Here is a 14,461-nt window from a genome sequence, read left to right on the forward strand (position 1 = left end):
TTAACAGAGGCCAAGCCACAAATTCACCAAGTGGGTGTCTTCGAACATGGTCTGTGTGACCATGATTCCATGACACTCTCATGCATTTCAGCCTGAAATGCTCCCACAGTTTCAGCGTTTTATTTTTTGACGCATTTATCTTTCCCGCTCCATCAACCACATGTGCCAAATCAAATTTTCAACTTCTTGGTATGCGGTGAATATGAAAAATCAAAATGCCATGACAGCTCAGGCTTGATTTTTTAATTTTTTTATTTTCTTTAATGGGCTGTGTACATTGGCTGTGCGCTCAGGGGTTGCTGGCCACCCTACTGATAGATTTGGACTACACCCCTGGTAGCATTATTATATGGATGTACACTATAAAACACCTTGCCCACCAAACCATGCTGATGACTCTTTGGGGATCCTTTATGGACCAAAACGAAAGTGACATCATTTTGTATTTCGTCGCTGTCCAGTGGAAATTTCGTATGTCCAAATATGGTCAAATAATTTTTTTTCAGCAATCTGTACTAAAAATCCATCCCCCTTCATCTATCATTTTTACACAATTTTAGCAAATGTTAAGCGGTAAAAATAGCTTGAAAACAAATACACCTAACATACATGAATATGTAATACTAAATATGTATTTGTGGATTCTATATTTTCTCATAGTAGTTTTAGTATAGCAGTGTGTGAGTGTGTGCGTATTATATTAGGGCAGTGTTCTCCAACCTTATTTCCGCCTCGGACTGGGTCAAAGTCCGAGTGATATTCCGTGGACCGGCAACCATCCGTTATATCCATGCGATTGTAATAATATCTCTGCAACCTGATAATTAAGTGGGCCGCAGACCGGTGGTTGCGAGACAATTTATTAGGGTGCCTGTTCCTCAGTAGAGCTTTATGCCTCGCAACGTTCATGCTTGGTGTTAACCACCATCATCATCATCATCATCCATATCGCTTATCCTGTACAGGGTCTCGGGGTGATGGAGCCTATTCCAGCTGACTGTGGGCGAAAGACGCATTTCACCCTGAAATGGTCGCAAGACAGTTGCAGGGCACATACCGACGCCATCACTGAGCGGGAACCAATCCCACCCTGCCCGCACACAATCAGGCGAGTGTACCACTACACTATCAGTCACGAACAGTACAAGGGTGTGGATCACCTGTAGAGTTGTGGACAGGACATCTTCAGTGAGCTGGAGGTTAATCCCAGTTTGTTCTTGTTTCTGATATCAGTTTTCTTCACCAGGTCCTTGACTCTTCCCCATGTGTCGTAATCTCCCTAATGCATAGGAGCAAGACATTACAAAAGCAAAATTATAATCTAAAACAGCATCAAATTTGAGGGCCAATTTTCCAGAGCCTGTAACTAGTTTAGATTATTTTTATTACAATGTATACGGAGAGCTTGATTTAAAAAATGCAATCCACAATTATTTTCTTTTTATTGCCTTATTTAGTCTCATCTTTCAATTAATAACAAAATCATTATCATCACCATCATTTTATTATTATTGTTATTATGATCATCATTATTATCATTCACACACATATTACATACTCTTCTGAACCACATGTGTTAACTTAAACAGTCAAAATGAAGGGCATGAACTTCATTTCAAAGAAGTAGAACTCATTGCCTCAAAATAAGCATGCAGTATATGATTAAACATGAAAGAAAAATATTAAAATAAATATCACCCTGTGACACTGGTACAGAATAATGTCTGAATTCCAATTCTTCCCTTAAAACATGTTTTTAAACGTGCTTTTTTAAACACACATTTAATTTTCAACACAAAAATAATGTACAGTACTCTTTCCATTTAAAACCTTTCAATTCTGTAGGAAACCACGCATTGTAGTTAAACAAGCACAGACATTTCCATCTCTCCACAATCCCTCCAAATTATAAAAACAAATCTGACATTGCTGCTGGAGCCTTCAACATACACACAACTCACCAGCCGATGAGAGATGGAAAGCCCTTCAGTGCCTTCACGAAGGAAGACATCTCTCTCGTTATAACTCATTCGGTGGAGACTTCTTTTCCACACAGGGATTGGTGTCAAACTGTCACAACTCATGTCTGCAAGCAGAGCAAAATTACAATGGTTTCTGTTTTGATCACTTCACACACAAGAAGTTTGAAATAACCAATTTTATCGAACTATAAATGCGAACGCAATTGCTTTCATGAAGCTTAAATCACCATCATGAACAATGGACCCCTGCATACTTTCATCTATTTACTGAAATTTTCAATATTTACGAAAAAAAAAAAATTATAATACAAATTTTTTATGGGAAAACATTTATTAGTGCTATTGTATATAGCCCGGCGGCACGGTGGACGACTGGTTAGCACGATGGCCTCACAGTGAGAGACAGCATCGGTCGTGGGTTCAATCCCGGCTCCGGCCATCCTGTGTGGAGTTTGCATGTTCTCCCCGTGCTTGCGTGGGTTTCCTCCGGGTACTCCGGTTTCCTCCCACATTCCAAAAACATGCACGGCAGGTTCATTGGACACACTAAATTGCCCCTAGGTATGAGTGTGAGCGTCGATGGTTGTTCGTCTTTGTGTGCCCTGCGATTGGCTGGCAACCAGTTCAGGGTGACCTCCGCCTACTGCCCGAAGATAGCTGGGATAGGCTCCAGTGCCCCCCGCAACCCTAGTGAGGAGAAGCGGTACAGAAGATGGATGGATGGATGTATATAGCCCTGCTTATTCAACAATCTTTTCGAGGAAGATGGGCTTCAATGCAACTGAAATGGAATTTATTATTCACAGATTTTTGCTATTCATACACCAACATGATCTCACACTTGTTGTATTTTAATAATTCATAGTAGTACAATACACACAATTTGTTTATATTTTGTTATCATCTATTGACCACAATCACAAAGGTGTATAGAACATACATTATCTCAATACAAAAATATTCAAACATTTTCGAGAGGTCTCAGAGATTATTTTTAATGTAAAAGTAAATATGTTTCCTCACCAATAGTTCTTCTCATTTCCTTGTTTATTTTTTTTCATCAAGAATCTACAAATTGGATAAACTTCACTTGACAAAAGCCAAACCAAATGAGCACCCAACATTTGTGCTCATCCAGTGCCCTATATTTTTTTCTATTCCTTGTCACTAAAATATAGTACTTTTATTGCACGTACAGGTAGCAATGCATTTCCAAAATGACCTCTTAAACAACATTTGAGTGACTCTGTATTAGTATTTTCTCCTCATTATCATTTTAAGATCCAAAATAAACTTCAGGGAGCTAAAAGCAGTGATCAATGAGTAGTTTGACAACTTTTGCATTTGCATATTCCCCATCCAGCAGGTTCATTTAAAACCATCTCTTAAAAATTCAAGTATACAGTCTCTATTAAGAATGATTTACAAATAAAACCTCCCGGCTTAATGACATTGATCGTCCAGGAAAATTAAGTAGCTTGGTTTCACTACTTGACGATTACACATTTAGATGTACATTGTAATGTGGGCTTTTCAGTGTCATTCACTCCTTTTACTAAGCAGGAACAACACATTCCTGTTTATCGAACTTTGAGCTAAATTATGAATTTCCTGCCTTTCAGAGGAAGAAGCGAAGCATTCCATTGGTCACTATATGTTCCTATCATGAGTAGGATGCCAGGAATTCTGCCTCGTGTCATTGCCTTAGTTCTAATTTCCCTGAAGGACCACCAAGATGTCAGACTTCATCCACTAAGGCAGTGAAAACACTGCAGTGAAATTTTGGGAGATGACTACATTACCACATGACTGATATCAACTGGATCTCTGCATCTGATGACAAGGTAAATATGGAAATTGAAAAGCATGAGGGGTTACTATCGGGTCAGGATTTTAAAATGAAGTCTTGTAACGTTAGATTTAGAAAGATGTCAACGTGGAAATTAAAACAACATGGTCATATTTGAAAGGTTATCGGGTGGCAGACATTTATTAAGTGGTGACTTTCCTTTATGAACAGGCTGTTCTAGTGAAGTTTTAGAATTCTCCTATCCACTCAGCTGAAACTCGATTTTTTTTGTCTGTAAGCTTATGCATGTAAGGTTTCATGTTTGTCAGGATCGCCGGTCGGCGAGGAGGGGGGTGGACCCAAAATGCGAGGAAGCAGGGATAAGGGTAACTTAAAGGGAATTTATTTACAAAACCAAACCAAAAGGCAAACAAGGTACTAGGACAAACAAACGTGGCAGGGTGCAAAATAACAAAGTCGAACTAAACGTGACTAAACAGAACAAAAACCGAGGAACGAAGACAGTGACAAAAACTAGGGACAAGAGCGGGAGTAAGAGCGGGAGCAAGAGCGGGAGCAAGAGCGGGAGCAAGAGCGGGAGCAAGAGCGGGAGCAAGAGCGGGAGCGAAGCGAAGCGAGAGCGAGAACATGAGCGTGAACGAGATCAGGGAGCGGTCGTGACAGTCCTGGTATGGCGTAGCAACAGGGAGCCAAGCGGGGTAATGACCCGACACTGGGTTGAAGGTCTGGGAAACTTAAATAGTCAAGTAATCAGGGGAGCAGATGGGGATCAGGTGTGTGATGATTAACGGGGAGCAGGTGTGTGGCTGGCGCGGACGAGTGCTGAGGAGAAACGCCCCGAAAACAAAGCAAAACAATAACATAAAAGCATGGAACGTAAACATAATCACAACACCCCTGCCATGCCCGACGCGGATCATTACAATGTTAGGACTGGTTTCCAAAAATCTGTAAAAGAAAAAAAGAACATGCAGTCTAATTTTGCAGCAGAAAGTATTTTATATGGGGTATTTTAGTTCTGCTGTCATTTTTACATGCAAACCTATCATATAAGTGCCAATGTTAAAGTCAATGAAGCGTTCCTTTAAGAGTTAACATAGTGATCATATTAAAGCATTCTGACCCGTGTTATGGTGTTGGTGCCTCGAGTAAAGGTACATAAAAATACACAGTGGATTTGTCTTTGCTATTGTAGCATTTTATTAATCAGCCAAATATTGACATTGAATCATCAAAGAAAGCTAGCCAATTTCCAAAATCTGTGAATTTTTAAAAATATCACACATAAATGGGAATGACTAATACAGCATGTCACATGGCTGTAACATGGCTGATCTGATGAACAGGGTGGAGAATATAAATGGGGGATCGAAAAAGTTCCCGTAAACCGGTAAACAGAGATCTTCATTCTGAATTATTTCAATCAGAATGCCAAAAAAAGTCTACCTGAAAACACGGCTTTAGTCACAGTGAAGATGACGATTGAGCTTACAACCTTTGGGTTGCGAAATGATAAATGTCAGGTATTTTTTTTTTGTAATTTGTGTACCACTTGTTGTCATTGACTGTAAAACGCACAATATATGAATTGTTGAAACTATATGCCCTTTACAAAACAACTCTGTTACTCAGCACCATCAAATTTGAAATGTCCTTTTTGAGCGCTCAAAATGGAAATGTGCTTAACTGACATTAAAAAGATGTAAATGAAATCTTATCACTTACTTCTCTGGGATAATATGAGTGGGTGTCGGGAGACCTCTGGGATAGTGGACAGATCAGAAAGTGTTCCACTGCATGACAAAACATCGCTTATATCATCAAAGGCAAGAGTGGCTGCACCACAGCTGCAATGGTGTTGGACGAAGTCCTGTGACAATATATGAGGGAAAAAAGCGTGTTATTCCAGACGACTGGTTTACAGCCTCACAGAGCAGAGATGCAGGGTTTGATTCCGGCACCAGCCATCCTGTGTGGAGTTTGCATGTTCTCCTCAAGTCTGCATGGGTTTTCTCCAGGAACTTCGGTTTCCTCTCACATTCCAAAAACATGCATGGTAGGTTAATTGAACACTCCAAATTGTCCCAGGGTGTGATTGTGAGTGCAAATGGTTATTTGTCTCTATGTGCCCTGGGATTGCCCTGCGACCAGTTTACGATGTACCCCGCCTACTGCTTGAGACAGCTGGGCTAGGCTACAGCACCCTCGCAACCCTTGTGAGAAGAAGCGGCTATATATATATATATATATATATATATATATATTTATATATATATATATTTATATATATATATATATATTTATATATATTTATATATATATATATCCATACACAGCATGGACTTTATTTGTACTTTATATAAGACCTAACGAGTGTTTTCACAGAGGAGGTGAACGAGGATATGCTGGCCGTGCTAATTGCTAAAGGAAAATGCAGCGTCAGGAAAGACCCAAAAAAACTTTAAAAAGAAGTTTGACTAGACTAGGCGGAGAAGCAACAGCAATGATCCGAAATGTATTGCAATCAATAAGTAACTAGGCATAAAATAAGACAAGGGGAAAGAATAAGAATAATATATTTGACGGCAAGTAGTACAGAAGTTCTTGCCTTACTTGGACCATGTATATAGCACATTGCTATGACATATCCGACAATAGTCAGGGAATGGTCAGAAATTAGTTCTCTGAAAATCTTGGTTTCCCGTAAGTTAGTGCATCAAAGGCATAGCAGTATAGCTGACCCATTTAGACAGAATTTGTATCAATGGATGTTCCCACAGTTGATGCAAAATTTAATGCATGTTCACAGTTTAAGCATTGTACTTCTGTTTCATTATGACACTAAAAAGCTTCATTGTCTGCTTTATTTTAAATATCTCTGCTTGCTTAAGAGTTGAGTTTCATGCTGAGTACTATGGCAACAAGGTTTAGATGGGCCTCCTGAAGATCAACAGCTGTATTGCATAACCACGAGATTTTTGAGTTCTTCATTATCAGAGGTGGGAGGGTGTTCCTATGGGGAGGGTGAGTCGGTGGCGACATGCTTCTGCCATTTCTCATTTTATAGTTGTTATTGTTAAACCTTTGAGTATTTCATCCAACCAAACACATTTCTAAATGTGAACAATGTAGTTTTAAACCTCAGTCAGGTTCTACATATAATCATTGCGAAAACAATCATATCAGAGATATAATGCAAAAGTGAAAACATTTAAAAGTAATGCACCATTTACTCCAGCGCATTATTGTAGCTTCACCCAGCAACTTCCTTTGTTGCTCGTCCACATTGATAAATGAATGACACTTTTGAACAATGTTCTGTTCAGAAATTCATAACATTATACAAAAGTGCCGTTCAGTTGAGTCAGCGGGCCGCGCTCAGCCACCCGACAAGCAAGGCTCACTCAGCATGTTGAAACATTGGCAAATAAAATGTTAGTGTTGTTTAAGTTTGTCTTAAAACAGCATGCTTTAACTAGAATCCTGTATTGCTTTTTATCCAACGCTCCACGTAGATGTTAATGTGCAATGTGAAAGTTAAGACATGATTGCTGAGGACACTGCTTCTTCTTCATGGTTTCAAAAGAAGAGGGAAGGGAGACTACGAAGAAGAAAAAGAAGGCAACAAAGAGGCAACAGCGGCAAAGAGTTTAGTGTGTGTTAATCAACCAGAATTGTAACTTTGGCTAAAATGCAACATGGGATTCTAGTTTAGGGTAAGACAATATTAGGATAAAAATTCATCGTCCCCTGACAGGCTTATAGATCACGTTCCTCTCACACACTGCAACTTAGTATTTAGTCTTCATTTTGCATTATTAAAGTTAAATTTGTCATGTAACAAATATTTAGAAGGTTGAGAACCATGTCTGGGGGGTCGCAACGGCATAATAGAGGCATAAATCCCCCCAAATACAATTTAAAATGAAATATAATGGAAAAAAAAGAAAAGTCAATCTCTACTTTGCAGTTTTTCACCTTTCGCGGAGGTGTTCCTCATTAACCGTGATAAATGAGGGATTCCTGTATATATATTAGAGATGAACCGGTTTTAGAAAATTGTTCAAAACGATCAGTTCAACCATTTCATTTGGGTCTGAGTTATTCCATTTGGTCATTTTGGGCAACTATGTTTATTTCCTCATGAGTTCTAATTTGCATTCTAAGTTTAAAAAGTCATAATCAGGCACTGTGATTGAAATGATGTTATTGCTATTGCACTCGTGTTTGATATTTTTGCTATGGCTTTTGAGTTTAAATTTCAGTCAGCATTAAAGATGCAGAAGGGTTTATTACAATAAAATCCATAAATATTGAAGAACCTCTTTAGTCTTTGCCATTCTGCCCTCCTTCTGCAAGCGACAGATCTGCTTCTGAAGACGAAGGTTGTTCTCCTGCAGCTGGCCAATTCTCTCGATCAGCTGGCAGATGTGTGCCAAGTACCCAAGTCCTGACCCCAAAGGGTTGGCTCTTGATTCCTGCGTCTGGATGAGCATAGTATAATGTGAAAGATTAAAAAAAAGGACCAGAATTAACACAAAACTAACAAAAGCATTTTTAGTGGAAATGTAATCAGGTCTTGTGCAATTCTGCAAAGACAATTTCAGAGCAATTTTGAGTATATGGGGTCTCATGCAGGGCTTGTTTTTGGGATGGGCAATGTGGATGACCTCCAAGGGAGCAATCTATGTGAGGGCGCACAATCGCCCTACAAAACAACAACAACAACAGACCACCACTCATTTCCATGTTGAGATAGTGGAAAACACAGCGCCCTAATTATTGCGTCAATTTGCTGCTGAGAGTGATACAGGTTGTGTGAGTCTGAAGAGACAAGGAGGAGGGGGGACGGAATCAACTTACGACTGCAGAGGTTCGCATGGGGGAAAGGGGCGAGGGCCCACAACACACACTGCTTTCAAATAAATTGCATTTAATAATTACCATGGGCAGTAGGTTGATAAAAGGGAATGCGAAAGGTCATGACGGTCATGATATAATAAAGGGTTAAATGAAGATCATCATTCAAAATAAAAGACTTCAAACCATTTTCCGTGATACGTCATTTAAGAATGAAAACAACATGAGACGTGTGGCTTTTAAGATTTCTTTTTTTTGCGTGGAGTTGTTAGTTTTTTTTTTATATCAACATACCTGTGTGCGCAATTGTATGAATCAGTGTAGAAAGAAGTTACGTTTTTTTCTCGATTCAAAGAAGAAACGGCCCATTTCAGAAACACAGGAGGAGCCTGTGGCTGCAAGCTGTTGAATGTACAGACTGGATCGAGGACGTAATCAAGATTTCCCACATTTAGAGTACTTATTTCATATCTGGTAAGTTGTCCATTTGCAGAGAAGGGGACGTTACCCCATTTTGCGGGTCCATCCTCCGTCCATGGGCACCAATGTCTCTCCATTTTTATTCATAAAATATTTGTCCGAGACCCCATCCATTCTCATCTTTTTAAAGGGCTTCCATCCTTGCATTTCGGACTAATAACCACAGGTCTCCAAGTTATTAAATGGAGTTTTCATGGAACAATTTGCTTTGCATCCTTGCTGCTTACTTTGTCTCGCGGTCAGGTTAACCAATCAAATGGCTATTTTTATAACCTGAATTTTTTTTTTACTACTTTTGAAGGAGGAGGTTTATTTCCAGGAATAAAAACATAGTTGAACTGGGTCAATAACTGTATTTTGCATGTCCAACGGTCGAGTACGAGACATACATAGAAGTCTGAATCAAGTCAGAGACAAAAAAAAAACCCACATTGAGCCCGAACTCGGACTTGATGATTACAGACATGCTCCTGACCACTATTTATGAAAGAGTATTTTTGTGCTCAAGACTTGAAAAACACTGTAATGTTTTTGTTAGAAGTAGATAGTCAATCAAGCCAAGAATTATACGTTCAAAGCAGAAGGTGTGGTACAACAAAAATAGAAATACAATTAGAGAACGGGCAATTCCAAAATCATTGAAAAACATCGACAGTGATCCTTTCCCAAAAAGTATCTGATAATCATTTTCAGGTAAAATCCGCAGGCTAGAGAGTGCAGCTGTGAGCAGGCTACAAACACAGCACCCAAATGCCTTGTTCCTTATCTCTGGTGACTTCAATCATGTTTCTCCATCCTCCTCTCTGCCTTCATTCACACAATATGTAACCTACCACACAAGAGACAGTTAAATGTTGGACCTTTTCTATGCCAACACCAAGGAGGCGTACACATTACTGCCCCTCCTCCCGCTGGGCAAAGCTGACCACAATTTGGTTGCTCCCTTGCCTGTGTACAAACCTCTGATCCGCAGGGAGCCAGCTGTGACATGCACAGGTCAGAGATGGTCTGGAGAAGCCGAGGAGGAATGATGTAAAAAAAAAAATCAATGTCTATTTAATATTTTAAATTTGCACTCAATTTTGTTTCAACATGATTTGTTTGTAGTCACACAGAGCAAACTGGCAATACAGACTGCTCGCCAGAAATGACAGGGTTACACGTCGTGTAACACACAGGAATCCAATCACACAAAGATTCACACAGTCACTGAATGGGAACTGATTGTACACATTTTGTATGGAAGTCAGACAAATGAACAACTACGCAGTCGGTGATTCATAAGCATACAATATTGCAAAAATATGAACTCATTGTATTACAGCGCAGGAAATTAAGGTTGCAAATTGTTTTGTGCTCAGAAACGGAGATGAACTGGTCCTTGTAAAGAAACTTAATTGATGAATTTACCGTTAACTTTTGGAAAGTTTACATTGTTCAGTTTCCATCTCATACTTGTATTTTCATTCCGGGACTTGTAAATTTCCACATTTGCTGATATGATCACTGAAGAACTCCCTATTTTAGCATTTTTTTTTGCTCAGACCAAAGCCCGGTATATTAAGTAGGCTTTGGCGCCATTGTTGTCCCAAGGAACAATGGTGAAGTGAGTTGAAGATCTTCCGGTAGTGCTTTGCCGCCATCTATGTGGGGGTTCGGGTTTGGGGGGCCTGGCAAGTTCTCCCTTTTCCTCTAGGTTCCGGCAGTCTCCCGCCAGGCACGCCTCCGACCGGAGAGGGCGTCGGCTCCTGCGCACCTGCAGCTCATCATCAGCAATCACCGCGGGGGTTTAAAGCTCAGCGCTGCCAGGAGCCAGACGCCGGATTATTCCGTGACCTACCTCGGTACCCGGTCCACGTCGACGTTCGCCTCGTGCACGTCTGCTCCTTGTGCTATGCAACCCGAGTTAACCTTTGTCTGTCCTCGCTCTCCCTCCAGCCGCCCAGCGCCTGCCCGAGCCCGATCCTCCGCCGCCAGCCGCCGAGCCCCGGAGCGCCGATCGCACCTTGTTCGCCCGTACGCCGCCTGCCTGCCCTTCTCCGCTTTCGTCGGCTCGCCGCCGCCCTCACCTCCACGCCGCTCTCCTCGCCCGCGCTCCTCCCGCCTCAGCGCCGGTCCCCACCCAGCCCGTCGCCTCCGCTGCACCTCCGCTGGCGTGCACCTCTCCACCGCTGCGAGCGCTCCGGCACTGGCTCGCCGCTCTTCCACCTGCCCTCCTCTCCTGGCCTCCGAACCCGCTCCTCTTCCCCCGATCCTTTCAATAAATCCTCCTCAACCATCCACGCTTGCTCTTGGGTCCAGTCTTCCTTCCTCACGGTTCTCTGAACCATTACAGAATTATCCGGCCCACCCAATGGACCCAGCGAGCCCAGATCCCCTCCAGGAGGCCCTCTCCCACCAAGGCCGACAGCTGGGACGGCACGAGAGGATGATGCAGGAGTTTATGGACTCCGTCCAGGCTCTCCACCACCAACTCGCGCTCCTCTCGCAACAGGTGAGCTCTCTCCCCTCTGCTCCCGGCCTACCGGAGGGCACCTCCCCGGTCCCTTCTCCCCCCCCTCCGCCCGCCGTGTTCCCTCCGAGCGGCAGGGAACCCCATGTTCCCACGCCGGAGCCCTTTTCCGGTGATCTGGGCTCTTGTAGCCACTTCATTTTGAGTACCTCGTTGGTGTTCGATCTCCAACCCCAAAGTTACCCGACCGATCGAGCTCGAATCGCCTACATGGTGAACCTGCTCCGCGGCCGCGCCGCGAAATGGGCTACCGCCTTGTGGGAGGCATCGGCGCCGGCGATGGCCTCCTACCCCGATTTCTGTCAAGAGCTGCGGCAGGTGTTCGACCATCCCGTCAAGGGACGCGAGGCCACCCGCCGATTGCTCGCACTCCGGCAGGGTTCCCGGTCCGCCGCCGACTTCTCTGTGGAATTCCGCATCCTCGCCCACGAGTGCGGGTGGAATGAGCCCGCGCTCCGGGGAGTGTTCCTCGATGGTCTGACGGACCAGCTCAAGGACGAGCTGACCGTCCGTGACGAGACCACCTCCCTCGAAGACCTCATCGCCCTGGCCATAAGGGTGGACAACCGGCTGCGGGAGCGGCAGTCTGATCGGACGCGAAGGTCGCCCCGACCAACGGCACGCCCCGCCACGCCTTCCGGTCTCGCCTCCCGTCGGTCAGGAGGAGCCCATGCAGCTGGGGAGGACCCGCCTGGATCCCCAGGAACGCCAGAGGCGCCTCTCGAGCCAGCTATGCCTCTATTGTGGCAACCCCGGTCACTACATCGCCGATTGCCACGTGAAGCCAAAAGAGGGGGCGCCGCTGATCAGGAGTCCCGCGGCGAGCCATAACGTGTCAGCTACGGGCTCCTCTTCACGCATGTCCATCCCAGCCCGCCTCCTATGGCAAACCCAGTCCCTTTCGATCACCGTCCTGGTGGACTCCGGAGCGGACGGAAACTTCCTAGACCTGGCTCTGGCTCGCCGGCTGGGGGTTCCCCTGGAGCCTCTCCCTTCCCCTCGGCGCGTGGTGGCCCTTGATGGGCGCCTCATCTCCCAGGTCTTCCAGCAGACGGGACCCCTAACCCTTATTGTCTCCGGTAACCACCGGGAGACTATCCAGCTCCTCCTCATTCACTCGCCACAAGTCCCCCTGGTCCTGGGCTTCCCGTGGCTGCAGTTACACAACCCCACGATAGATTGGAGGAGATGCTCCATCACCGGGTGGAGCGAGCTTTGCCACTCACAGTGCCTTCTATCCGCCGACCCGGCTCCCCGATCGGCCCCTCGCTCCCCGGTTCCACCCGACCTGGCATCCGTGCCCTCGGACTACCATGACCTGGCCCAGGTCTTCTGTAAGGACCTCGCCCGCACCCTTCCTCCCCATCGGCCCTATGACTGCGCCATAGACCTCCTTCCCGGGGCCCCGCTTCCCAGCTCCCGGCTGTACAACATCTCCCGTCCGGAGAAGGAGGCCCTCGAGACCTACATCCGCGACTCCCTGGCGGCCGGTCTTATTCGGCCCTCCTCCTCGCCCCTGGGAGCGGGGTTCTTTTTCGTTAAAAAAAAAGACTCCTCCCTTCGCCCCTGTATTGACTTCAAGGCCCTAAACGGCATCACTGTCAAGAACAAGACCTCGCTGCCCCTCATAGACCCCTCGTTCGAGCCCCTCTGCGACGCCCAGGTCTGCTCCAAACTAGATCTACGAAACGCTTACCATCTGGTTCGCATCCGGGAGGGGGACGAATGGAAGACGGCCTTCAACACCCCCCTCGGACATTTTGAATATCTTGTTATGCCCTTCGGCCTCACCAATGCTCCCGCCGTCTTCCAAGCCCTCATGACTGACATTCTCCGGGACCTGCTCAACCGTTTCGTCTTCATTTACCTGGATGACATCCTCATCTTCTCCGGATCCCTCGAGGACCATCGCCGCCACGTCCGTTCAGTACTCCAGCGCCTCCTGGAGAATCGCCTATTCGTCAAGCCTGAAAAGTGTGAGTTCCACGTACCATCGATCCACTTTTTGGGCTACGTCATCGCCCGGGGTCAACTCCAGCCGGACCCCGCCAAGATCCAGGCGGTGGTGGAGTGGCCCACTCCCACCACTCGCAAGGAACTCCAACGCTTCCTGGGGTTCGCCAATTTCTACCGACGCTTCATCCGTAATTACAGCAAGGTTGCCAGCCCCCTCACGGCACTCACCTCCACCCTTACCCCCTTTCAGTGGACTCCAGCAGCGGCACAAGCTTTTGGGCACCTCAAGGAAGCCTTCACCAGCGCCCCGGTCCTCAGACACCCCGATCCCGCACTCCAGTTCATTGTGGAGGTGGATGCCTCCGACACGGGGGCGGTAGCTGTTCTCTCCCAGCGGGATCCCGACACCCAAAAAACTCATCCGTGCGCCTTCTTCTCCCGACGCCTGTCCCCCGCGGAGAAGAATTATGACGTCGGAAATCGGGAACTGCTGGCAGTCGTCTGGGCCCTCCAGGAGTGGCGACACTGGCTGGAGGGTACCGCCGTCCCCTTCCTCGTCTGGACCGACCATAAAAATCTGGCCTACCTGCAGTCGGCCAAGCGGATGAACCCCCGTCAAGCCCGTTGGCACCTCTTCTTAAGCCGATTCAATTTCACCCTTTCCTTCCGTCCCGGGTCGAACAACGGCAAGGCGGACGCCCTATCCCGGATGTTCGCTCCACCTGCCAGTCCGGAGATCACACAGACCATTCTCCCTTCCTCCTGTCTCCTGGGGACGGCCTCCTGGGAGATCGAGCGCACGGTTCGCGAGGCGCAGAAGACCCAACCCGATCCCCGACCTGACCCCTCGGATCTCATTTT

The 14,461-nt window shown here is 45.5% G+C and overlaps 1 protein-coding gene across 3 annotated transcripts in view; it reads right to left on the reverse strand.

The window, feature by feature from the left end:
* Positions 1-14,461, reverse strand: part of LOC148331200 (uncharacterized) — a 44,328-nt gene that overhangs the window by 14,414 nt on the left and 15,453 nt on the right. For 2 of the 3 annotated variants that reach the window (XM_088304907.1, XM_088304906.1), the window contains exons 3-6: positions 8,115-8,276; positions 5,518-5,662; positions 1,962-2,086; positions 1,161-1,279 (exon numbers count right to left, since the gene is read on the reverse strand). In XM_088304907.1, the coding sequence (XP_088161033.1) occupies positions 1,161-1,279; positions 1,962-2,086; positions 5,518-5,662; positions 8,115-8,276 (551 nt within the window). The remainder of the gene's footprint in view (positions 1-1,160; positions 1,280-1,961; positions 2,087-5,517; positions 5,663-8,114; positions 8,277-14,461) is intronic. The other variant, XM_088304908.1, reaches the window with a different exon arrangement.

The sequence above is a fragment of the Idiotropiscis lumnitzeri genome, chromosome 9, assembly GCF_059441095.1.
Source record: "Idiotropiscis lumnitzeri isolate Australia: NSW breed Sydney's pygmy pipehorse chromosome 9, RoL_Ilum_1.0, whole genome shotgun sequence".
Lineage (NCBI taxonomy): Eukaryota > Metazoa > Chordata > Actinopteri > Syngnathiformes > Syngnathidae > Idiotropiscis > Idiotropiscis lumnitzeri.